Here is a 26,393-nt window from a genome sequence, read left to right as displayed (position 1 = left end):
TGAAAACCTCATGTGGAAAAACAAAAGTGACGGCTTCCTTTTTGTAATGTTGAATGATAAAAGAGGAAATGTGAATGAAATATTAGAACAAATAATCCGTATAGATGAACTGTGTGTGGTCAATACAATCATGATGGATCAGCATCCAGCTTCGGAACTATGGCAGACGATAGCTCTATATGAGAAACACGAACTGCACCAATTAGCCGCTCTGGCAGCTCATCTGTTGTATTTGCCTAGTGGGCAGCAAAGAAAACATGCAAGCACTTTTACTACAACAAAAGTAAACCACTAATGCAACTTAGAGCTCCATGCCTAATTTCTAGCAACAATGGGCAATGGTTTTGAACAATAGCCACGCTTTCTGGTTAAGAATTAGGTAAAACTACTACCTACAGCCCCCTATATTACTATCATGCACTCTTTGCTATTGACATGCCATTAATAATGAAAATAATGTGCATTACAACATTGATTGCATCAGATTACGCTGCTTCCTACTGACTCTCTTTGCTAGCAAGTTGGTATGTGTTATGGCTATTATCAACAATGAAGCAAGCAACAACTGGTGCTTTAGAAGAACGTACCTGTACAAGGAAAGCCATGTCAACCACCAATGTTGTGATTACACCAATGACAAGCCCCAAAACTCCATTAGCAACCGTAGAAGAACCTATGTCAATATCAACCTAGAGAGACACATGAACAAGTAAACACATATCAGTAACAAGGACCCCTGCTTAATGCTACATTTATGTGTACTATACAGAAACCATAAGGATCCTTACCTCTAAGTACTTGGGACCACGGATATAGTTGCAATCAACTGCTTTTCCCAACAAACAGGGGGTGCTCCCAACACTCTGTCGCACAATCCATGACCCCTGCAAAATTCAATGTGAACAATTCAGAACAAGTTCAAAGGTGCAAAGTGAAAATTACAATTAAACGAACAAAATAATTTACAACAGCAATATGTTACTTAATGGGATCAGGTTTGCAGATAAGGACTATGTCCAACTTTAATTAAAGGTAGCTATGTCAGAAAAGTGGTTCACCATTTGTAACTTTGAAACAGCAAAACCTATGTAATATTGACCAATCCACCTTGTTATTTCTAATAGGCTTGCTAGGTAGAGTGGAAAGAAAATTAGAATATGGAACATTGAAGAAGCAGAAAAATTGAAAGAAAAAAATACATTTTCCATTAATGTGCTTGATAAGAAAGATGAAAAAATGAGAGAGATGTAAGTTCAAAATTCTGCATTTTTCAAAAGTTTCATTTCCTTTCCTCTCATTTTTCAACTCTGCCAAGCAATTGATGAAAAGAAAATTACTTCTTTTTCAATTTTCCCATCTTTCTTATCAAGCACATTAATGGAAAATGTATTTTTTTCTTTCTATTTTTCTGCTTCTTCAATGTTCCATATTTCTAAATTTTCTTTTCACCAATTGCTTGGCAGAGTTGAAAAATGAGAGGAAAGGAAATGAAACTTTTGAAAAATGCAGAATTTTGAACTTACATCTCTCTCATTTTCTCCTCTTATCATTCCAGTTTGGAATGATTTCTTTTTATGCATTAGGATAGAAAATGGTCATCTCTTTTATTTTCTTTCCTCCTCTTTCGTACCAAACACACTCAAAATTTATTTTCTTTCCACTTTTCCACTCCTTTTTTCCGTCATTCCACTTTTTCACTTAACTAAGTACACCCTTAACATGCATATATTCATGCTTGCATGCATAAAAGGAAGTCAAAAGGATTAAGAATATCATGGAGAACATAACTGGAAACCAATGATCCGGTAAAAATTGTGTTATAGTATGTAAAAACAACAATTTTGACAATCCCGTTCAGAAACTGCTCATGAGAATCTAGATAGCACATTTGTCATACTCAAGAGGGCAGTGCAGCAATTAATAGCATTTACAGCATTATTTTAGGGTTCATGAAGTATAGGAGCTTTTAAGAATAAAGTACAGGTTGTTTGAACGGTGACACACATCAAGTGTGTGATATGGACTTGGCAGACTAATAAAGAGCATAGTCCATAGATGACAAAAATTCAGGAGGCACAGTTACGATGAAGACTGCTTCCAACTGTCTAAACATCCTGATTTAAACATTTATCTTTGCATGAAGAAAAAAGATGGATACCTTTGGCACTGAGGGAATAAGCTTCAGCCTACTATTGCGGAACTCATCATCACCCTCAACAAATCGATGCAAAAGGGACCCAGGTACTAGTTCCCTTGTCACAAAATAAAAGACCATACTATAGTGGGTTGAGCCAGGAACCTGGAACAAATTAACATAATCAACTCAACGTCATGATCCATCAGTCTGAGATATAACACTACCAGCATTATGGAAACTTACTTGAACATTAAAGACCAAAGAGAAAAGCCCCTTTTCTGAAGCAACCTACAAAGACAGAAGAAAATACCTGTAAAATATACTCCATAGAGAATTGATAGGTTTTACATCTATAAAGTTGATAGTGACAACCCAAGAAACACCTAAGCAGTACATGCTTAGGCTCTTAGGAGAATGGTAGGTTAACCGTTAACCGTCAGTTCAGATCTAATGCAATCAACCAATAAATGTGATTCCTACTCAGTCCTTTTTTTTTTCCCTAGAAAAAAAAGTGTAGCTTGTTCATAGTAGGAACACAACCAGCTACCCTAATTTGAAGTTCCTTTTACTAAATTTACTGGTTTAAGTTAATTCTTCATCATTTCAAGAAAAATTTTTCCTGATTAGCTTGTATTGAATCTGTAAGATATAATTTCTGTTCAAGAAATGTGAACATGTAGGTTGTGGTTCTACCCCCGATACACTACTACAGAAGTATGAGGTCCTAGCCTCCTAGGCTGAAGTCTTGGCCTCAAGATAGGAGGATGGGCAAAGGACTGGTACTTCCAATTTGCAACCTAACCGATTGACCTAACAAATATTTTGATATGCCACATGCATGGCCTGCATCCAATTCCAATAACTACCAGGCAGGTTATGGAGTTACTCCAGCAAGGTATGCAACTCAAAAATACAAGTGAACCAATCAGTTTTAATGCAATCAAATTCCATTTGCCCATGTGGTTTACAATGTTCACGGCACTTCCCTAATAAACAAAATAACAGAACAGAGAAACCATGCATAGCAAATGGAGTAGGAATTATTTAACATAACACTGAGATACTAAAAAATAGCTTTCTGAAGTGGAACAGTACAGAGGCAAACAACATTAAATGGTAACTTCTCAGACTCACTTGTGCAGCACAGCCATGACGCCTAGCAACATGGTCCATTCTTTTTGTGTCTTTAAACCAATCAACAGCAACAAGATCCATTAAATGCTTCCCGGCAGGAATCTTCATTGCATACAAGGGGAAAAAGTAACAACAAAACAAAGACATAAGATATAATTTAGATGTAAATAAAGTAACTAGAAGTAACAAGCAAAAGAATGGGAACCTTTGTTTTGTTGAAACAAAAATGCTTGCTACGGACTCTGAAATTGTTACCATCCGAAATTCTCCAACAATCACGAGAATTATCATGGTCATCACGTCGTAGATTACCAGAAAAGCATGACAAATCAATTTTCTCAAATGGTTCTTCTTTTGGGGCTTTAATTCATCAAACATATAGTATATTTGGGATGAGAAGTCAGACTCATAAATTAAAAATCTTATTCAATCACATCGAAATAAACCAATATAATATTATTAGGACCACCACCTGTTCTCTTGGCATCATTGTCACTTTTTGTTGGACATGCCTGGAAATTTTAAGGAAACAACAAACCCCATAGTTAATAATAAGTCAAACAAAAAATATTAAAGATAAGGGTAATATAAAACCTCTTGTTCTGCCTCAGGCATTTGTTCTTCATCTTCGTCAGAGTATTCATCCATCATCACAGAGTTTCTGCTTGCAGCATTTGTTTGATCAAGAGAAGGGCCAGGGGGAACAGATAACTCATCTATCTTTTGAGTCTTAACTGAGGAAACTGAAGATGCGGCCATATTGACCATAACAGGAATTCTAGGAGGAGCACCTCTTTCTTCTATTTGAGCAAACCATTCACGCAATCCTGTCATGAGAGGTAACAACAATTTTCAGAAGGTAGATGAGCACAGACTGAAACAAATATTATAGGAGTGAAGTTTCCTTAATATCAGACTGAAAAATATATTATAGGAATGGCATCCCCTCGCACCTCCTCACACCGTTCTTTTCTTCTCTTTTTTTCTTCTTCTTAAGTTGATAATTATTTGGACAAGTGTGGGATGTCAAGATGCAGACCAGATTGATATCACAACAAAAAGAATATATTTCCCTATTTCTTTATGTTATTGAAATATGAGAACAAAAAGAAGTAAACTATAGAAATATGAAAAAGCATCCTATCTTTTAATGTGACATCAAGTTCCCAGAAAACCATAAATTTTAACACGCAGGATAGAGAAAATAACTCACCAGCAACACTATTCAACATCTGAAGAAGACAGTGCTGCTGAAATGATGAAACATAACCCACACCCCATCCTTTCAAATCAACCTGCATGAGATGCTGCACCTGCGTTCTAGGCTTCCCATTTCGAGATTTCAGGGGGGAAATGTTGAACCCTCCACCTGAGAAATTTAGTACATAGTATGCAATATACTCCAAATTAAATACTCATCTTTCAAGTATTGGCACAACCAAGGAATTCACATAGAGCTTACTTTCAACATGAGCCCGCACATATCCTGGTTGTTGGCCACAATTCTCATGCTCCCTAGAGCGAAATAATACAACTGCACAATAATCAAGACGAGAAAAGAAGTTAAAATTCTGAAGCTAGAAAAATAAGCATACAGTTCAATATGTAAATCTGCAAGACTTACCATAACTTCCATCATCATTTCGGCGCCAATAACGCACATAGCAAAGGTCACGGGGCCATACAAACCTGCAAAAGCACGGAGCAATAACCTTGAAAAATTGCACATACTTCATAAAGAAAGAAGAAAGAAATCTTTTGAAAACTAGCATAAATTTAAAAATATTCCATAATGTAGCATAAATAATCCTCAATGAAGTGAACAAAAGTGATCATAAACCTTGAATAATAAGTAGGCTCACTCCTGTAATAGTAAAATATTCAAAGGCTCCTTTTTTATCCAAAAACAATTAGTGTATCTACAAACATAGATGTGAGTATCATACTAAGGTTTATGTAAGAAAATTTGGGGTAAACCTTGAATAATAAGTAGGCTCACTCCTATTATGTATCATAATAAGTACATGCTCTCTCTAGGTCTTTTCTATTATGTCTTTTCCCACTTCCACAATTTTTCTTTCTTTTTCTTCCTTCTATTTTAAAGATACAGTGAATTTAATCTTTTATCATTCCTTCTTTTAATCTCATCCCTTCTTTTGGTACTCACCAGCATGTATCCAGACTAAGCTTAACCTGTCCACATCTGGAATTTCCTATATGCCTTGGTTAGCTAAAATATCAACAATCAAAGAAATGTTCTAAAAGGTGATTCACAAGCTCTTCTATGTGTTTTCCTGACTACTTTGGTTCCAAAATAAAACAAACTATGGCAGTTCTACTTCAAAGGATAAATATACAATGAAATAAAGCATAAACTGAAAATACTTAAATTAGAGATAAAGTATTACAGAGGAAACCAATCCAACTGAAGCCTGTGATAAATTATAGCTGTATGCCCATCTACCTCTTCAACTAAACTACCGTACTGAAAACTACAATCCCACCTGCAGAAGATAAACAAAATACTAATAAAATATGGAAAGTTGCCAAAAATCTAAAACAAATTGTGTGGACGAAAAAAGGTATGCATTTTTGTCTCAGGCATTGAAAACTACAATATATATTTTTTAATTGAAAATATACGAAACATACTCAAATCTAGTTCCATCCATGCTCATTACAAGACCAAAAATTTCCTCACAAGTAGCTTCCACAACACCTACAGCTTTCATTGCTCTACTACAGCTCCTTGGCTGCATTAAGAAAATATATGCAATATTTAATAACCAAAACATTTTTATGACTGAAAAATAAATACAGGGCATAAAGAAAGCAATGAAATAGTTCCATACAAGGTAATCAACTTCAACAAGCTCTTCAAAAATGCGAAGTCCTGTCAAATCAAAGAAAAAGTTTAGTTTCATAATGATCTCTCACTGCCACTACAGTATCATGGTAATTAAAAGACCCTTCCATTACAAACTACTTTTTTGAGATTTTCATACCTGGATTGAACCTTAAAGCCAATAAAATGAAAAACTAACCATTTTGACATTGAAGGAGGCGCCAATGTTTTCCAGAAAATGCTTGGTTGTTGGCATTGTGATTTGCCAATTCTGAGTCACATTCCTGTGTCCAGTCGAATATTGAATCTGGAGGACCTGATATTTTTCCTAGAAATGTTGAGATTCTGATAATTGAACTAAATAGTTCAAAGTAGATGAGAAAGGAAATCAAATGTGTACCATTTCCAATAGTTGTTCTCCTTAGCAAACTTGATGGTGCATCAACTTCATCCTCCTGGGCACTGAACCTTAAGAATAAATAAATAAATAAATTTCAAGATTGACCAAGGATCACAAATGACTTCTCTTAAAATTGGAAAAAAAATAAAAAGAGAGAGAGAGAAAAATCAGGGAAAGGCTGAGAACTGATAAGAATCAAGGCACCTTATTTCATTTTGATTTACAATCAACCTTTAATAGAAATTGAAGCAAATGAACAAGTGCTTTATTCAGCTTGCCAATAAATTTAACAAGAAGCAGATAATATGCATTAAACCAACAGTAAAGCAAGGCTATTGAACCATTTGATATTCATCATAACCAGCAGACCAGTCACAAGGCTTTGGCTATTATTTATCAAAACTATTTACTTGCTCCAACCATGAAATATTTATGTATTTCATGTATGCTATATTTTAGAAGTTGCAATACTTCAGAAGATGTAAGACGAGGATGAAGTCCCAAAAAATATAAGACCTCATCTTACAACAACTAATTATTCTAACTTCCCCCCACTCATTTACAAAAAATACCCCTCAGCCCATGAGTATTTGACTCAAAGAATTCTAGGCACTCAGGCAGCTCGACTGAAGTCCTCAGCCACAGACCTAGCTGACTCACAGCTAACATAAGAAGCGTTCACTTTTATGAACACATACAACCAACAGAAAATTAAAAAACAGTGATAGACGGGCACTTACTGACATTCATGGTCCGAAGAAGAAGCAGTCCTCCCATTATCCATCCCAGATTTATATTCAAAAGAAACATATTTGTTACCATTAGCAATTTGAGGCTCCTGATGCTGCATATAAAAATAATGTAACTAGACAATTGAAACAGTCTGGCTAACAGGTTAACATATAAAGAAAACACATTCAATTCAGTAAAGAAAACTGTGACCCTAAACCATTGTGACAGAAGTTGATAAAGAAAGCAAGTTCACAATGCAAATCCAAAACATGCAAAAAGCGGGATATGCACCTGATCAATTACAGACTCTATTTTTTCCTTCCATATTAGGACTTCCTGGATGTTGAATGCTGCCATCTAGAAAGAAGTATACAAACATGACTTATTTTAGGTTCCCAATATTCAAGAGCATAAGATTTCACAAAAGGATATATAGGACACAAAGACTGCGAAAACTGAAAATGAACACGGGTCAAAGAGGCCACATAGTAAATCTGAAACATGTGTCAGTTTTGCTTGCACAATCAAAGAGAAACACAATGGATAGTATCACTTCTAAACAGATACCAATCTAATTCCATCATGAAAAGCTTTCACTCCCATATAACAATAAATTGAAGTTCGGAACTCAAAAAATAGCGTTTAACTCAACTATTTGATAATGTCTATATGGTAAAAGCGAGTGCAACACCACCATTTGATAATGTGACTTAAGTCCTTCAGCATAGAGCTCGCAAAAAAACCACTGTTAATTTGGCAAAGAATAAATAGCAAGGGATCCATTCCTACACCCTCCCCTCATAGTGGCAAGCCTAAGAGAGAAGATGCCAAGAACTTGTTTCAATTTCTCCAAATTGAATAACCAATCAAGCAAGCTCAGGTTATTAAGCATCAAAGAATGCGTATTCATTTACTATATCCATTAAAGAAAAGGAAAATGAAAACAACAAACCGTGATTCTGTGGTACTTCTCCTTCTTGTTGTAAACAGACAAAACATAAAGCATCTGCAAAACATAAACTGTGAGCAAGTTAAAATAAAGTATAAATGAGTGTTCCATCTAAACGAATACATTTCATCATGCACCAGAGCATAAATGCTAATGGAACATTACAGTGGATTACATGAACTGTCATGCAAAAACTGAGGCAATAAGAGCATGCATGAGTCTGGATGAAAAGAGAGAAAAGGAAGAAAAGAGCAGTAAAATATATTCAGCAAAGCATAAAACTGCAATTGGTCAATAGGAGAGTCCTAAATCAATAACAGTCGGTAATAGAAAACACAAAGTTATCTTTAGCAAGAGAAATGGATAATTATTCATGACTTAACAATATGTTTATACACACACTCGTTTACATGCATGTGTACACGATGAATGTACGAAGTTGGACAGTCTAAGTTCTCAGCCATTGAAAGCATTGTTTTTGTACTGTCATTATCATTATAACACAAAAACAGGTAAACACATATAAAACGGGAAACTCACATGTCCATGGTGTGTCTTCAAGCCTCGATCCTCCACTCTACAGTTTCCGTCTATCAACAGGGTCTTGATTGGAACCTAAATGAGACCCCCGGGGGGGGGGGGAGCGAATAGTCAAATGAAACAGCCTTTTCAAAAGAAAAACGAAAATAAAAATTACTCTGTTCTCTTTTCCCTAAACAGTGAAGTAACCCAGAGATTTCAGACACCTTTGTAAACAAAGATGCTCCTCCTTTTACTAAAAGCATAGCAGCGCCAGCCGCACAAGTTCTATTATTAAAAATTAAAATAAAATATAATTGCACTAACATTCTAAATAAGCATTTTCTCTCTTCTCCGATCCCAAAAAAACGATTTCAAAATTAAAAAAAAAAAACCGTAAAAAGCTTCAATAACATGTTTAATTTAAGAACCTAGACAAAATTAAGAACTCTAAAAATAATAATAAAACACCTGAGTATCTTGTGGCTTTCTCTTGTAATAAGCCAAAAGTCGATTTTCGAGTACGAAATATCGCATGTGTATGAAAGATCGGCCGATCTTCCTTCTTCCATATCTCACCATCCATCCTTCGTACACCACCTTCGACATTTCAGCCGTCTCAAAAATTCCACCAAAAACAACCGAATTTCCTCCTAAGCAAACTTGGAAGCTTAGATCGTAATCCTTGCTTCCACTAGAGTAGTGCCGCCTAAGTCATTTGATCTCTTATCATCTCTCACTTTACCTTCCAAATCTAGAAATCAGCAAATCAATGTTTCGTAATTATCATTTCTCAAAGAATCCGAGTATTCGGCTTCCACATTTCCGGTGAACTCGAGAATCGCAAAAGCGAATCTACGACGAAGAGACGACAAAAGAAAAAGTAGAAAACAGTAAAGTTAAAAAAAAAACAAAGAGATAAAAGCAAGCAGGATCAAGTGAACTTCAGAGAAGACAATTGAAGAAGAAATATAAAACCGTAATTTGAGAGAAAAAGAAAATGGAACAATGAGAAAAAAATGAAATGTTTGGTTTTAATTTACTGATAAGAATATTATTAAAAATAAAAAATAATAATAACGGGGGTGGGGGGAATCTGGGGAGAGACCTAACGCGGTATTGGGGGGGATCGGCGATGGTGTGGAGTGGAAATGCCGACGACGCAATTGAAGAGAAGATTCTAACGGACGATGGATTTGAGATTGAGAGATCCCACGTAAGTGTAAAAAAGGGGAGCGCGAACAAATACGACTCCACGTGTCTGATTATGATTGGGTAAGTGGGGTATGAGGTATCTTTAGAACCGTGACGCTTTGCCAAATTTAAATGAGAAGGAGGGCTGACTTCCAAGTTTACTTTACTTTCTTTTTGGGGCTGCGCTGCTGGGTTGGATCTGTTTTAAGGGGGAAACAAGGGCAAATATTTAGGCCACTAGTAAATAGCTTAATTACAAATAAGTACTAGCGCCTAAAGCATTTCAAAGTAATATGTATGGTCCCATGTCAGTATCAGCATATAAATTTGGATGGACGAAATGATTATTCACGCGTCACCCAATAATGTGTAAAATTGTCATTATCTATATTTTTGTGTGTGTATGTGTTTGTTTTCCCCTAAAACTATTAAGAAATGAAATGTTTTTATACATAGTCAGAAGATAATTATAAAAAAATGAGAGGTAGTATGATTACGAGTTTTATTGTCTTGCAAGGTGTTTTTTAAATTTTAGATGGTTTAAAGTTAATATGGATACATCAATATTAAGTTTTAACTCTATAACGACAATAGAAAATATTACATGAAATCATGATGATTGCTGGATTTGAAGTTTTAGCAAAAAAAAGATTGACTCATGTCTCATATCGGAGGTAAAATTATGAGGGGCCTATGAGAGACTTTCGATCACATAGGAGAGGGGTGCTACGAAAGTTGTGTTGGAAGTGGACTGCAAGGAAGCAATCGACATTCTTAAAGAAAATGAACAGGAGAGTTTGCCAATTTCCAGAAGAATTAAAGGACTTATATCACAATATTGGTTGGTTCTGATTAATCACGTGCCATGAGAGCTTAACAAAGTGACAGATGAGCTAGTTAGATTGGCCTTGCGTTCCACCATTTATCATAGGGAATATGATGTTCCTCCGATTATTGTTTATAATATATTTATAATAGAGAAAGTTGTAATATGAGGGCTAACTAATTCTGATTTTCTTTTCTTCTATAAAAAAATCAACAAAATATATTAACAGTATATGTAGAGTTTCAACAAAAATTTAGCATTTGAAATAAAGATAATAATTTAGGAAACCAACAAGGGAGAGAAAAAAGTTGTTACTTTAATGGTTGATGTTGTTTATATATATTGACTTAACTCTTCAATCGTAATAGAAAATTATATAAATGCTTAGTTTGGATGGGCGGTGTATTTAGTTCCGGTGAGGTTAAAAACAGCAGTGGCGGTGAGATTAGTTATTTAGTAGTGAGATTGGATACTGTAGAGGTGAGATTAGAAACAGCGGTGGAGTATGTGTTTGGATTCAAATGCAGCTGTGACGGTGAAGTGAGAATAGAAAATGACTTTTAAGGACATCAAATTAAAATTATAAGGAGCCTATGAGGGACTTTCGATCACATAGGAGAGGTGTGCTACAAAAGTTGTGTTGGAACTGGACTGCAAGGAAGCAATCGACATTCTTAAAGAAAGTGAACAGGAGAGTTTGCCAATTTCCAGAAGAATTAAAGGACTTATATCACAATATTGGTTGGTTCTGATTAATCACGTGCCATGAGAGCTTAACAAAGTGACAGATGAGCTAGTTAAATTGGCCTTGCGTTCCATCATTTATCATAGTGAATATGATGTTCCTCCGGTTATTGTTTATAATATATTTATAATAGAGAAAGTTGTAATATGAGCGCTAACTAATTCTGATTTTCTTTTCTTCTATAAAAAAATCAACAAAATATATTAACAGTATATGTAGAGTTTCAACAAAAATTTAGTATTTGAAATAAAAATAATAAATTAGGAAACCAACAAGGGAGAGAAAAAAATTGTTACTTTAATGGTTGGTGTTGTTTATATATATTGACTTTAACTCTTCAATCGTAATAGAAAATTATATAAAGGTTTAGTTTGGATGGGCGATGTATTTAGCTCCGGTGAGGTTAAAAACAGTAGTGGCGGTGAGATTAGTTATTGTAGTAGTGAGATTGGATACTGTAGCGGTGAAATTAGAAACAACGGTGGAGTATGTGTTTGGATTCAAATACAACTGTGACGGTGAAGTGAGAATAGAAAATGACTTTTAAGGACATCAAATTAGAATTGATATATATCAAAAGTTTTTAAATTATTTTACTTTTATAAAATTATTAAAGTATGTGAATTTATAAATTCATTTAATAAAATATTAAAATGTATCTTTTGATATTTTATTTATTATCCTATAAATTATCATATTTGTATTTATTTAAATGATAGTTATAACCTTAAAACACCTTAATTGTTATTTACTTATTATCCTATAAATTATAATATTTATTAATTTATTATATAATATAAATATTTATCCAACCTAATCTAGAGATAAATTGCTTGAGCTTTTCAAATATTAAAAGGGAAAGAAAAGGTTAAAAAAAATAGAAAGGGCCATGGGTAAAATTAGAAAAAAAGCCTGCGTTGAGTGCACTGAAGCAAAAAGCATCAGTGAGCAACTGGAGGTGCAGCACAATGAGAATAAGTTCAGTGGACAACTGCAGGTATTATCCAAACACCTCATCAGTGAGATTGAATTAAAAAAGTAGTTCAAACACACTGAAATGGAGCTAACTGGTCATCCAAAGGAAGCCAAAGTTAAGATAATTAGATGAGTTGAACATAAGAAGACGACATAGTCTCCAAGTCCAAGAGTTCATCTTTCATGATGGTGATAACTAAGGTTGATGCATGGGTGGGTTTACTGCTGCAACCGAGGCTTTTTTTTTTCTCACACTTTTTGGAATTAAAGGACCCCGTTTCTTTGAAAGGAAACTTACATGACCTTGTAAGCTTGTCTTACCACCACCACCACTCTTTCTCCATCTCTCCCAAAGCTACATGTTGTTAGTCCAAATCTCTGGTAAAAAAAATCTCAAACACACTGAAAAAAATAGAATGTCAGTAATGACAATTTATCGTAAAGAAAAAGAGAGAGAAAAATAAAGAACACACAGATTTTACGTGGAAACCCTTTCGAGAAAAAAATCACGGGTAGAGGAGAAGAGAATTCACTATGTCGAATTTGAATAATTACAAGAGGAGTAGACTATGTCTATTTATAGGCTTGTAAAATCATATTCTAATAGGAGTGTAGTAAGATTGAAACACCTCATTCTAATCAATATCAAATAGATGGATTTTAATAAGATTTAAAAAACCTTATTCTAAAATAAAATAAAAGAAGTATAGTTCTATAGAGATTTTACTTTTATTTTATTTTACCACTGTATTTTATTTAAATAAGGATTCGGACCACTTAATTCTAACACACAAGAACGGAACTCGAACAGAAAAAGAAGAAATAGAACAAAGCTCCAAGGCGTGTGTCAAGTCACTATCTTTAAGGTTATATTCGCCCCCACCTATCTTCGGTGTGCAAAAGAGTTCCAAGCAAATTAACCTCGAGGATACAATGGAGCCAGTGACTATTTACGTTTTGCACTGACGAGAATATTCCACTACACACTGAGCAATGTATAACAAGAAACTCAATTTCTACTTTATAGAATAATCTAATATTATTAGAAAATGAAGGAAGGAAAGAAAGAATATTAGAATTTGTTGGTGTATCTTCCAAATGAAATCTCATTCCTATTTATAAGAATTTTCATGTCTCTTCGTAGAGACATCTTTTAATAGGTGCCTTTTTGAATAATGTCTTTAAAATAAACACATAATTATTCATTTAATATTATAACTATTCAAATAATATTATTTAAATAGTTATAATTCTTTTTCAAAAATTAAATAATATAACTTTTGATTAATTACATCCATTCATTTATAATTATTAAAACACTATAAATATTTGAAAATGTCCCAACACATGTTACTAGTATTACTAGAAATCAAAGAAAGGTGTGAAATATCATAAATTTGATTAAAAAGTCATGTGTTTAAATGGTTAGCTTTTCCAGTCCAAATAGATTGTTATGTGTGGAGGGGTAAAGTTTAAAATGTTCGGTGTTCAATCTTCAGTTCGTTTCCGTGGCCGGAAATGGCAAAGGGGAAGGTTTTTAGGTAAAGAAAAAGATGGGCAGCAAACGAGTGGATCGAGGTAATCATCTGCTTAGGACCATTCATTATTCAGTGAAGGATACTTGATTATCGCGCCATTCCAAGTGCCTACCAAGCAACCTATTAGCTTTCTCTAGCTTTCTCTATAATAGATATATTTTTTGAATTTATAATTATGTTAACGATTCCGATTAAAATCAATATCAATTAATTAAAATAAATCTAAAGAAAATTTTACACATAAACTTATCTTTAAACCAAGATAAATGATTTGTTACTTATATTTAATTTTTGGTAGATTGGTTTCGGCTTCTGGGCTGCTGGCCTGGCCACCTTTTATTAATTCACTTGCAATTTGTCCAACAAGTATAAGAAGAATAATTAAATGGAAATTAAGACACTGATAACTTTCAAGGGCAAGCTGCTTTCTTTTCGAAAATGCTAGATGTAATGCAAGGCATTCAAGGAACATGACATATGAACTTGCATTTATAACACACAGATATAAATTAGAGACACTTGTTTCTTAAGTCGTCTGCTATAACAGTCTCTTAATTTATTTGACTTTGCATCCCTAAAATAAAGAGAAAAGAAAAGAAAAGAAGAAAGAAACATCATCAGGATCTCCAAAGTCCAGTCCTGTAATTAGTAGGGGACTATGATGGATTCAATGAGCTCTTGAAGTGGAGCTAGCTCTTTCTTGTCAATCAGCCCAAATTCCTGCACATCCAAAACAACAATCTCAATTAAACCCAACAACTTCCTACTCAACTAAGCATGAATTCCAGCCTCTTACAAGAATGTTTCAGAGATCTAAAAGATACAAAGAACATTTCAACTCTTGTCATCTGGCCCTTAACTCGGGTGGTGAAGATTGAGGTTAATATCTTAAACGGTGAAACTTGAGACTCTAGTGTGCCCTCTTGTTACTTAAAGAACAAAAGGTATTTTAGCCCATCTCTCTTTCCACAACTAAAACTATATTCCGTTTTTTGTTTTGGTCACTGTAACAGATTCTTCTCTGAAAACCATGATACATATATGGCAAGAAATCATGACTGTTATTCAGAAAATAATGGCAAGCTTATATTTAGCTATGATTTAAAAGAACCATCAACTAACTGTTTTGGAATTTGCATCAAACATCTTTAAGTTATTGGCCCTGATTTAAATGCTATTTAAATTTGTATAAAATAGATAAATAGTGGAAGGGCAGAGAATAATATATATATGTATGTATATCAAGCAGAAGCAGAAAAAGACTTACACAAGTAAAAAGTATGAAATGCTTAAAGCATGTGTTCAAATGGGCTTCCTCCTTAAGGCTCACAATTTTCTGAAAGTGAGAGTGATAGATGTGGGCATATACTCGGAACAGTCTTTTGAATATTGTCTTCACTACATCTTTGAAGTTTGGAGGAAATGGTGCACCTAGCAAATTTCAAGTGTGCAATGACATGTATAAACATATTCCGGATAGATAAGAGGCAAGTAATTTCATATATTAAAGTTTAATCATCACTGTTGTCATCATACATAGATAAACAAATATCTTTCTCTAGTCCGAGTCAGACTTCATCACAGAGAATTGAAGATTTTACCCAGTTTTTGAGGAAATATCGATTCATCATCAAGTTGTGTTTCAATCCAGTCCATTAGATATTCGACATATTTTGGGGCAGAAACCTCGATAGGTTTCTTGATTTGCACGCCATCTGCCCATCTATATTCATACCTGTAAAGTTTTGTAAGATGGCACATAATCAACTACTGAAAACCCAAGAAATATGCTTTCAAAGATTATTAAAAATGAGTAGACTAAATTAAGGTGCACAAGCATTATTAAACTGATTGATCAGACAGTGCAAGGTAAAAGAACCAAACATGAAAACTAAAAGCTAATCATTGGACAAAATCAAATGACTACATGGACTTTTAATTCCTAAAAACATTCTAAACATATTTTATTTCTTTCTACCGACCTTTGAACAATATAAGGAAAAATTCAAATTATTGTGACCAGTTAGATCGAACTGACAATGATAATAGAAACAACAACAAATACTAGGATTAATGAAATCAATGAAAACATAATGCATAGCTCATTGTCCTCCCATGAAATAGACAAGTTCATGCTACATATTCAGACATCATATTTCAATAACATTTTGCATATTATATATATTTAAATAAGTAAATAAATAAATTAAATGCAATTTACATGTATGTTTTAAAGAAATAAAAGAGCCTAAATAAGTCAACGGGGTCTTGATTTATCTGAATTCCTTGGAGACTTAACTCATCCATCCATTATCTGATGGAAACACTTTTAATACCACCAAATAGATACAAACATGACATAGGCATACAGCATAATAAAATATTTAAATTTACAATTTGTACAACTAATTTATTAAAAAAAGCAAAAGGAATCAAGTTTTATATATCGTACTTAGGGCCTGCAGTCATTGTAGGACAGTTCTCAGGAGTACAAAACTCAGTCAGGGTACCATAGAGCAGATTCACCTGATTGAAGAAATCCACAGCTGAAAAAGATCCAACACAGTTATGACTGTAAGTAACAGCACAGTTATACTTAGGTAGAATAATCATAGATAGATTATATACAAAGTTTTACAAATATATTGAACGATTTATGCAGAATGTGCTATCCAGGTGTATGTGGGTAAGAAAGAAAGAGGGGAAGCGAGAGATACTGTTGACTGCGAGCCATTCATTTAAATCTTCCCCAGGAGGTAGCCTCACTGCTTCCCTTAGGTTTCCACTGCCCAGGGTAGCATCAATGTGCTTTTTAAGCTGTGCGCCCTGCATTATGTCAAATTACAACACTAGGATGAGAACTGCAAAGACTGCTAAGCCACTAATATAGAAGACTGAAGTCCAGAAAGTATTTTATAATAAAGAAACAATAAATAAGACAACTCTCAAGAACCGTAGAGGAACCAGAAAAAGGCTAATAATTATTATCATATCCAACCACACATTAATACTAACCATGTTTAGAGTTTAGACATAGATGCTTGTTTAGTAAAACAATTATCACATGTAGTACGTGTATATAACGCTTGCTAACATTCGTGAGTGGGTCCCACAGGTGAGGCTGTAGGACCGTCATGCATGCGAGTATAGCATTGAAGTTTGTAGAATTTCAACTTTGCCGCTGAAAATTCAAGGAGACACTGTAACGTAAAGTTATTTTCTGAACCAGTGACTTCAAAAGTGATGAAATCTAAAAAACAGAAATATGAATGGCAAGGTGAGCTTTTCTTCTTTCTCGATAGGTAAGGTGGGAATTCTTAGTTTGTTTGCAACTAAATAATGGCAACCATTCAAGTAGCTAAAAACCCAAGTTGAAGAATCAGCAGAAGGCATTAAATAAAAAATACAGTAGCTCATTTTCTTAGATTGTTTGCAAATAAAGCCAATTTTCCAGGGTCTTTTTTTAGGTTTTTGGATGCATTAGATCTTAGGTGTTAAGTTCGGCTTGCTTTTATTATATTTCTGGACACCTTCTAATAGACTTCCAGTGTGCTAAAGTTGCATGCTCGCACCCAAGAAGTTCTTAGTCGTCATAAAGAGGAAAACATTTATTTCCAAAGGGGGGAATTGCGAAGGTGATCAGATCAAATTAACAATCCAGATTCAAGCACAGAGTAAGAGAACATATCATATCAAATTCTAACAGGCAGGAGATGAACAATACTAATTATGCTTTATTAAAGAGATAAAGAAGGAACAAGTAACCAACCTTACTTCCAGAAGGTGCACTTTTTTTGGGGCGGAATGTTCTCTGATTTCTGTTTTCAGAGCAATTTATTAGCAGAAAAATCTCAACTGAAAAGATACTGCTCAGACGTGGGAATAGAAATAGAAATATACACACATCTAAAATAGGTACGTTCAATGTTTCACTAATTCCTCTCTCTATATATAGGATCATAGCATAGCTTGTGTAGTTTGAAGTTACTCCATATATAATATGATCATAACAGCTTTTGTACATTGAAGGTATTGCATATCCGTACTGCATGTTATGTTAGGATAAAGATTCAAAACAATATAGTTCAGAGTAATTAGATCTAAGCAAAATATAAAAAATATTTTTCAGTGTGTTTCTCTTTTAATGGCTTGAAATAATGAACAATGCTGATCATGCATACATGGACGCATATACATGATTGAGAGCAATACAAATCGCCCAAACTCCTATCTTACTGAAGACTATAGAAGATCTCCTGCATCCTTTGAAACTGATCATACAATTGGCTTTTAGAAAATTAATTAGCTCCCATTAGACTACATTTGTACATTCCTGTTTCTCTTCCAGTTGATTCAACTTCCTCAACTTCATTCAGCCACCACAAATCTTCAAACAATGGCTGCAAAGTGCCAACAAACCTAGTTTGCGACGCTTCATGATACAAAGCTAAAACTTCTGGATTATGGCAATATAACTTTTAAGGTTAAAAAAACCAAGAGTTCAGCTCTTGACCTTTTCGACCTTTCTAATGTTGCCAATCATGAAAACAAACCATGGTTACATAGCTTTTAATCCTAGTTCTAACATTGAACCAAATGAATCGCAAGCAATCAGAACATATCATTAATTGCTTAACACCAGAACATTAAGAGAAGTTCAACATGCATTAAGATTCGCTACTGATTTTCTTTAACATAATAATATAAGCAAAATTTTCACAGCAGAAATCATGATCAATGATTGAATTGACCTCAACGGGATTGAATTAACAAAAGCAACAATTGGATTGTAGTTGTTACAGTTAACAGAGGAACGAAAGAATCAGGGAGTAAAATCAGGATGATAGATGAAATGTTTTTAGAATCTGAATTAAACTTAATGAAGGTTAAAAAAAAAAAGTAGAGTTGCTGGTTGATCTTGAATCAGAAAAAGGCTGCAAAAGTATAATAGATCTGACATGCAAATTATGAGCAGCAATTGGCAATAAGCAAAAAAGAAGAAGAAGGAATTAACGAAAAGAAGATTAATAAAAGGGAAAATAACAAAGCATTTTAAGATAAACTTCTCTAAAAGTAGAAATTAAAACTCACCTTCCAAGACCGAAGAGACTCATTGTTAGAGAGGGATTGAGAAAAAAGACTGTTTGATTTTCGTTTCTTCAGGTGGGAAAAATGAAAAAGCCTCTTTTTCTTTTCCTTTCACCCCTCTTTTCCTCCTCCTATTTTCTTACGAGTACTATAATCTAATTATCTCTTGTGTTCCATTACTTTAGATTTAGAAGAACCAAAAAATAAAAAATAAAAAAAAATTCGTGGGGGGTGTTTTGTAATTTGGAGACAGAAAAGGCTGGGACGCGGATGGGGCTTGCCTCTTGTGAGTTGGGTGACATGTGAGGGTGTTTTGAGCTGAGAATTCGATACTTATAGGTATGAGGTATTATCAATATTTTTCACTTGTACTTGTATTCACTATTGACCTAAAACAAATGCGTTTTTCAAAATTTGCAATATTCTGAGATCTAATTTGTTCGTTCTTTTCTGTTATTTGTTCTGTTGGCCTACTTTTGGGCTGATAATAATGATATAGAAGAATTGTTTATGGTTTTAAAAGGAGAAGGCCGCCCCATAAGTCCGTATAATACATTATTTGATCATTTAATTTTATAAAAATAAAAAAATTAGCATTTTTAAATTTTGTTAATGTTATATACACGAGAACTAGTCCATGGATGACATGTTTACATTTAATTAATTTTTAAAATTTTAAAATTCAAAAAATTTTATAAAACTATTTCTAAAATTAAAAATCATTAAAAATATAAAAAATATATATTCTTAAATTTTAATAAATTAATTAAACATTAAAATATCATCTATATGATGATCCACGATATGCCACCTCAAGAAAACTAACAAATGTTAACTTTTCCACCCATTTGAACTGATTTGATAAAAAATTGTAAATTTAAAAGGTTAAAAAAATGAACAACTAAAATAACATTTTTGTAAAGTTAGAGGACCAAAAAAAAAAAAAAAGGTCATTATACCCATGAATCATGATATACTATGTTTCCTTTCTAGTTTCGCCCCAGAAGGCGGAAAAACAGAATAATAGATCTGAAGCTAAATCACAGCATACTAGTCTACTAAACAAATAAAGCACAACAGAAAGTACTCGAGTTTACGATTAAATCCTCAAATACCAATTCAGTTTTAGCACTAACAGTACGGAATAGATAGCACAGACACAGACAAGCAAGATCACAATTTCAACACAAAATGAAAAGTTTATTTTTACACACATAACTGCTCCTCCAGTAGGCTACTAAACTTGTTCTGGGGGAAACTTCAAGTCCAGCAGATGAAGGTGCTTTAAATGTGCAAACCATAATAAAGCAAATTTCAACTCCAGTTCCCAATAGACCTCTTGGTAAGCTTGAACAACCTCTCATCGAAAGTTACATGAAGAAATTATGGCTGTCAAGAAGGGGGGCAATGTGTTCACCTGGATCGTAGAAAGAAGTAGAACATGGAATTTTGTTAAATCATTTAGTGAAAGCTTACAGTAACAGGGGATGCTGAAAATGGATGAACTCACCTTTAGGGTCATATTTGGAGGTCTTTAATATGACTCAGGGATTTAACCACATCTTCGCTCCAAAGTTCAGTACCATGTAGGTCGAGCTTCTCAAGTTTCAATAGGGATGTTAAGTCTGGAAGGCTTTTGAGGTTGCTGCAACCATTTAGATTGAGAATCTTCAGTTTTTTAAGAGCACTCAGCTCTGGCAAGTTCTCCAGCCTCTCACAACCTGAGAGCTCAAGTTCCTCTAGTCTACTATGCCCACTCAGGTCTGGTAGATTTCTTAATAATTTACATCCCTTTAGTCTCAGTTTCTGAAGATCGCCAATCTCAGGAGGCAAATATTGTATCTGAGTTTCTGATAGATTGAGTTCTCTAAGGTTTTCTGTTTCTTCAAAGCAGTCATACCTAATTTCTTTTATGTTAGTTGCACCTGAAAGATCAAGGATCTTGAGGCTCGACACCTGTTTGAGCATGCGCATTGCGGACAACTCACTGCATCCTTTTAATAAGAGTATGGTCAGATTTCTAAGAGTCTTAACAATAGGTAGTTTCTCGATTTTGGTATGGGAAAAGTTGATCACTTTAAGCTTTTCAAGTTTCCCGAAGCTCTTTTCTTGGATCTTTTTCAAACTCGTGCATTCAGAAAGATCAATTACTTCAAGTTTACTGAATTTTGCCAGCTTTGGAAGTTGTGTTAAGGAAGAACACTGCCTAAGGATGAGCCTTCGCAGTTCAGTCAATTCAGAGAAACTATCAGGTAATGATTCAATTCCAGCTCCAGTTAAGTCAAGGCTCCGAAGTCGGGACACTTCATGGAAAAAGTTATCCGAGAGTTTTATCGTCCAGGCTCTTGAACCAGATATTTCAAGAACGGTTAAGGCTTTGAGTTTTTCAACAATATTTACATTCTCCAACAGGTAAGAGCCTCTGAGCATGAGCACAAGCAGCTTCTCCGGTCTAGATATGGAAAGTTCCTCAGGAGATTTGAGCCGGGGAGAAAAAATAGCAAGCAGATTCAGGTTCTCCTTAGCTCCAAAGAAAGTATCATGAACTTCTCTGCATAGACGACTTCCATCAATTAGTAATGAGGAGACCATTTTCTCTTTCTTATCACCACACAGTGTTCTCATCATGCCATCAGCTGGTGTTATTCCTTCGAGAACTTGAGCTGGTGGTATTTCTTCAAGATCTGTTTCATCAATATCCTTGAGCACGCTAGCCAAACCAGGATCAGCTGTTCCCAAGTATCCACGGCGGCAGAACTTATTCATCTCACGAGTTGCTCCCTCCACAACAATGATATTGTCCTCTTGCAGTTTCAGCATGTGATAATCTATAAGCTTCATCAAGACATCATGTCCCTCCAGATAAGCCTTATCAATCTGATTGGTGTGGTTGAGACAACCTTCCATTATCCAGCTAGTGATCAACTCATTGTAATGAACACCACCATGTTTTCTCAAGAAGTTCCAACCATGCCAAAAGCAGTCGATCATAGAATTTCCTCGCTCCTTATCATATGCAAAACGCAGAAGTTGCTCCAGACCATTAGCAGCTGCCTCCAAAGCAGCTTTTAACTCCCCAGATTTATCTTTTGCAATGTAATTTATGGTTCCTGCAAACATAAGGATTTCTGCAGGCTTTCTTCTGTGTCGCTGAAATGCCTCGGATACTTTCTGAAGCTCTTCAGGATACACACTGACATCAAAATTGTCTCTTAACAAATTCAATGTCTCACACCCAGAAAAGGGTTCGAGCTTAAACTTCTTTGCTTTCTCATCATTATCACCTTTTTCACTTTTCCTCCTCGTGATAAGAACCTTCAAACTGTCGATATTATTCATGCTATCTTTCAAACCTAAAATTTCTTCCTTGATGTAGTGGTCCATCTCTTCATTTTGGTCTTTCTCCATCATCTCTAGTTGACCATCCAAAACCAATAGAACAAACTTACTTTCCTTTTTCACCGCATCAAGCTTTCCTATCATTGTCTCCGCCACTCTCTTTGCATTATTCACTTTCTTATCCTTTTTCTCCTTTTCTCCATCTTCTTCTCTTTCATCTGCACTAGTTGGGAGAGAAAACCGACGGGCAACGGTGTCCAGAAAAGACTTCTTATCATGCTTTTTGTCCAGACAGATCCAAATGGGCTCATCGTACTTTTCCTCCACAGCAACCTCACATATTTTACTTGCCATCCACGTTTTCCCAGTCCCAGTCTCCCCAAGGAGAATGATTTTTGACACATTGTCTTCTTTTAACTGATAAAATATCTTCCGTGCATTTTCCTTTGTCGCCGTCAATTTTTCTACTGTTATTTCAAGAAGAAAATGAGAATAATGAGAATAAGAGAGCGATAATCAAATTTAAACTAAAGAATTCCAATAATATGAGACAAAAATATATATTTCTTTTCTACACCATATAGCAGAGTAAAACAAAGGCTAAACTACACCAACAGTCACTAAACTTTAGAAAAATAACAAACCAGTCACCCTAACCATTTTCCGTTACAGACATAATGGAGCTGTCATTCCCCCCCCCCCTCTCGTCTCCCTCCCCCTACCACCGCTCTCCCATCCCTCTCCCTCTTCCCCATCATCCCTCCCCCCTACTCCCACCCTCTCCCCCACCGTCCCTTTGCCTCTGCTAACCCTCTCCTAAATTTTTCTTACAGGAAAAAGAAATATCCAGCAACAAGTTCAAGCATTTGAGGCAGCAAATTGGATGAAATTACGACATCAATTTGAAGCAAATAATAGCAGCAAATAATTGGAGCAATCGGTGAGGAAGGAATGTTAATTAGTAGCCACTAAATCAAGGCTGATCAGTGGAAGAAATTTGGCTAACCAGCAGCCTCTTTGAAGCAATGGTGGGTGCAATGGGCAGCACATACTTGTTTGATCGGCAGTGAATTAGAGAGCAAGCAAGCAGGTCAACGAAGTAGCTTATTTAAAGAATATTGAAGGCTTTTTAGTCAACTGTTTAGACGCTATTTGGTGATTGAAATTGGATCAAATGGCAGCTGGTATAAACGTGGGCAGCAACTATTTTGGAAGCATTGCAATCGGCAATTTGCAGCAAATAATTTAGAAGCAATTTGGTCGATGCAAGCAAGGGATTTTGGAGCAACGATGTAATGAAGATGAGAGCAATAATCGCAAGACAAAGCAACCATAAAATTAAGAATATGTCAGTCGATTGGTGGAGTGAATTGAGAAGGTTGAAGCTTGCAGGAAATCGGAGTTAGCAGAGGGAAAGGGACGGTGGGGGAGAGGGAGAGGGTCAGAGTAGGGGACAGGGACGGTGGGGGAGAGGGAGAGAATCGGAGTAGGGGGGAGGGATGGTGGGGAAGAGGGAGAGGGATGGGAGAGCGGTGGTAGGGGGAGGGAGACGAGAGGGGGGGAGAGAGGGACGGAAAAAATGACAGCTCCTTTACGTCTGTAACAAAAATGGTTAGGTAACTGTTTGTTATTTTTCTGAAGTTCAGTGACTGAGTTGAAATTTTAGTGACTGTTTTGTTATCGGAATCAAAGTTGGGTGAGTATTGGTGTACCTTAGCCTAACACAAATGTACAAGGAGTTCCCTTCCCATCTTTCAATCTCAACAATTACACTTCACCCTCACATCTAAAAGTACCATTAAAGATGCTTATATTCTCAAAATTGAACTGTCAAACTAGCAACATTTATATAATTACCTGGTTAATATGGCACAGATTTACTACTTCATTTCATTCTAATTATAGGTTTTTAAAACTTGTTTTCCTGCATTGACTCTGAAATCTGAAGTTGGGTTTTTACTTTCTAGATCTCCAGAAACAGGTTCTCTACAGAAGCCATAAGAACAACAAAATATTATTGAAATTAAAACACACACACACAGAGACTACCTTCAGTGTCTTCTTCATTGATGTCATTGGTACTGCCTTGATTGTGTTCTCCACTGGTATCTTCTTGGTTATTCCCTTTATTGGATCCTTCACCGTCAGTATTACCTTCAATGGGTTCTTCATTGATCTCTTCGTGGATGTTACCTACATTGGGTTCTTCACTGATATCTGGGCTTGAACTGCCTTTAGTACTCATCTCTCAAACTCTCAGGGATTCCCTCCCTTGTATAGAAATTAGTATATAAATGACAAATTAGTAAGTTATATTACCTAATATGAATAAAAGAGGAGTAAAAAGAAAATTTGTAAAGCACACAGTACAATCCTGATTCCTGAAAGCAGGGGAAATAAAATCTCTTATGTAGAAAGCAGCAAGAAGGTATAAAAAAGAAATGAAATATATAGCTTGAATTGTTTCTGAATAATCACTTAAATCAGATCAGTTTCCTTTCCCCAGATGCTGAGGGATGTGAAACTATGAACATAAACCATTCATCTTTGTCCTAAGTAATAAAGATAGTAAAAAGAAACTAGAAGCTGAAACAAAAAATGAAGCAAACTGAAGGGAAGAAGGAGATAAGAAGGGAAACAGAAAAGGAAGAAAAAATAAAAACCTGAGTGGGTTGAATATTGAAGGATGTGAAGCAGAACCCAATCTCAGTACGCGACCAGTGTCTTCTGTTTTGCGTTCCTTTCTGCTTACAATGCTTGACTGCTTGCTTGAAGTTGAGGTTTTGTGGAATATTGATTCTTTTTCTTATCTTATTCGGCTTTGGATATCAGACCAATTGACCAAGTCAATGTTTTTGTCCTCCAAATTTTTCTGATAAAAGTTAGGTCAAAAAATTAAATGTTCAAAAAAAATAAATTATAAGATATATTTATTATATTATTTAAATTAATCATGCAATGTAATAAAATTGTTTGAAAATATAGTTTTCTTAAAGAGATAAATATAGATTTTAAATTATGAAATATTTTATATTATATTTTAATTTTAAAATTTTCATCTTATTCTAAATAAAATCAAATTTTAAATTAAATTTTATAGAATAATATAAAATTAAAATAAATAAAATAAAATTGAAACAATTGAAAATATTCACAGTTATTTATTATTTTTCACAATTTTTATAAAATAAATTATATTAAATTATGTTTATTTTGATTTATCAAATATGCATAAAAATTTAAATCAATAAATTTAATTTTTTCAATCGTGTCTCTTCTTTTTGATGCAATACCTGAAACTAATAATAACCCCTCTCCAACCTTTATATAGGAGAATAACTCAAACCCATATCCTCATTCATTGATAACAATACCGATCAATCAAACTAAAACTTAATTAACATTTTTTCTAATAGTTTATTAAACAAACATTTGTGACTTAACTACTCCTAATTAATCATCTAAATCACGTATTAATATTTAGTTGCATGAATTTCACATATACCATTTAACTAAAATTAAAATTTAATTTATATAATTAATAAAATGAGTTTATATACACATTAAATATTGTGAATGAAATGGTTAATATTGGCTTGAAATATTGACTTAAGTTCACTAACGGTAAAATCACTTAGGGTGGGTTTGGATGGGCGATTGGGTGCGGTGCGGTGCGTTTAGCTTACTTTTTGTCTCACGCTACAGTATCGCTACAGTATCTAATCTCACCGCCACCGCTATTTTTACACTAAGCGCAGATAAACACACCGCCCATCCAAACTCACCCTTAGTGGAGCTACCAAACACGGCCTTAAGAAAGTAAAATAAAAAATAAAAATAATGAACCAGCAATAACTGAGTTCCTTCCCTTTTTTTTTTCAAAGAAAAAGCTAGTCGTCTAAATTGGTTTTCCTTAGTTTCGGCGTTCTTTCAATCTATAAACTGAACCGTGCTTTGCTCACCAGACAAGTA

General features: G+C 34.6%; 3 protein-coding genes across 8 annotated transcripts; all 3 read right to left on the bottom strand.

Annotated features, from left to right (window-relative positions):
• Positions 1-13: 13 nt before the first annotated feature.
• On the bottom strand, positions 14-10,047 carry LOC105764960 (protein ENHANCED DISEASE RESISTANCE 2). Of its 6 annotated transcripts, none has more exons than XM_012583793.2 (23): positions 9,825-10,047; positions 9,188-9,571; positions 8,738-8,812; positions 8,201-8,254; positions 7,540-7,605; positions 7,257-7,360; positions 6,517-6,584; positions 6,316-6,432; positions 6,124-6,164; positions 5,924-6,024; positions 5,680-5,775; positions 4,896-4,960; positions 4,734-4,805; positions 4,485-4,640; positions 3,866-4,098; positions 3,744-3,783; positions 3,477-3,631; positions 3,272-3,373; positions 2,381-2,425; positions 2,159-2,299; positions 789-884; positions 588-689; positions 14-236 (listed from the first exon to the last, which is right to left on the bottom strand). In XM_012583793.2, exons 2-23 carry the CDS (start codon positions 9,323-9,325, stop codon positions 129-131), a joined length of 2,175 nt encoding a protein of 724 aa, XP_012439247.1. In that variant the 5' UTR covers positions 9,326-9,571; positions 9,825-10,047; the 3' UTR covers positions 14-128. The 6 variants fall into 6 exon arrangements, with proteins under 6 accessions (XP_012439247.1, XP_012439248.1, XP_012439246.1 ...); XM_012583794.2 differs by having other exon boundaries at positions 9,188-9,470; XM_012583792.2 differs by lacking the exon at positions 9,825-10,047 and having other exon boundaries at positions 9,188-9,779.
• Positions 10,048-14,454: 4,407 nt separating this feature from the next.
• Positions 14,455-19,389, bottom strand: LOC105764958 (MOB kinase activator-like 1A). Its single transcript, XM_012583791.2, has 7 exons — positions 19,086-19,389; positions 17,764-17,812; positions 16,712-16,820; positions 16,447-16,540; positions 15,596-15,729; positions 15,262-15,425; positions 14,455-14,714 (listed from the first exon to the last, which is right to left on the bottom strand). Exons 1-7 carry the CDS (start codon positions 19,106-19,108, stop codon positions 14,640-14,642), a joined length of 648 nt encoding a protein of 215 aa, XP_012439245.1. The 5' UTR covers positions 19,109-19,389; the 3' UTR covers positions 14,455-14,639.
• A 760-nt stretch (positions 19,390-20,149) lies between these two features.
• LOC105764957 (putative disease resistance protein At4g19050) lies at positions 20,150-25,252 on the bottom strand. Its single transcript, XM_012583786.2, has 4 exons — positions 25,085-25,252; positions 24,471-24,692; positions 20,593-22,888; positions 20,150-20,499 (listed from the first exon to the last, which is right to left on the bottom strand). Exons 2-3 carry the CDS (start codon positions 24,664-24,666, stop codon positions 20,601-20,603), a joined length of 2,484 nt encoding a protein of 827 aa, XP_012439240.1. The 5' UTR covers positions 24,667-24,692; positions 25,085-25,252; the 3' UTR covers positions 20,150-20,499; positions 20,593-20,600.
• Positions 25,253-26,393: the final 1,141 nt, after the last annotated feature.

The sequence above is a fragment of the Gossypium raimondii genome, chromosome 12, assembly GCF_025698545.1.
Source record: "Gossypium raimondii isolate GPD5lz chromosome 12, ASM2569854v1, whole genome shotgun sequence".
In the NCBI taxonomy this organism is placed as follows: Eukaryota; Viridiplantae; Streptophyta; class Magnoliopsida; order Malvales; family Malvaceae; genus Gossypium; species Gossypium raimondii.
The sequence above is the reverse complement of the archived record's forward strand: the minus strand, read 5'-3'. Positions and strand labels throughout refer to the sequence as shown.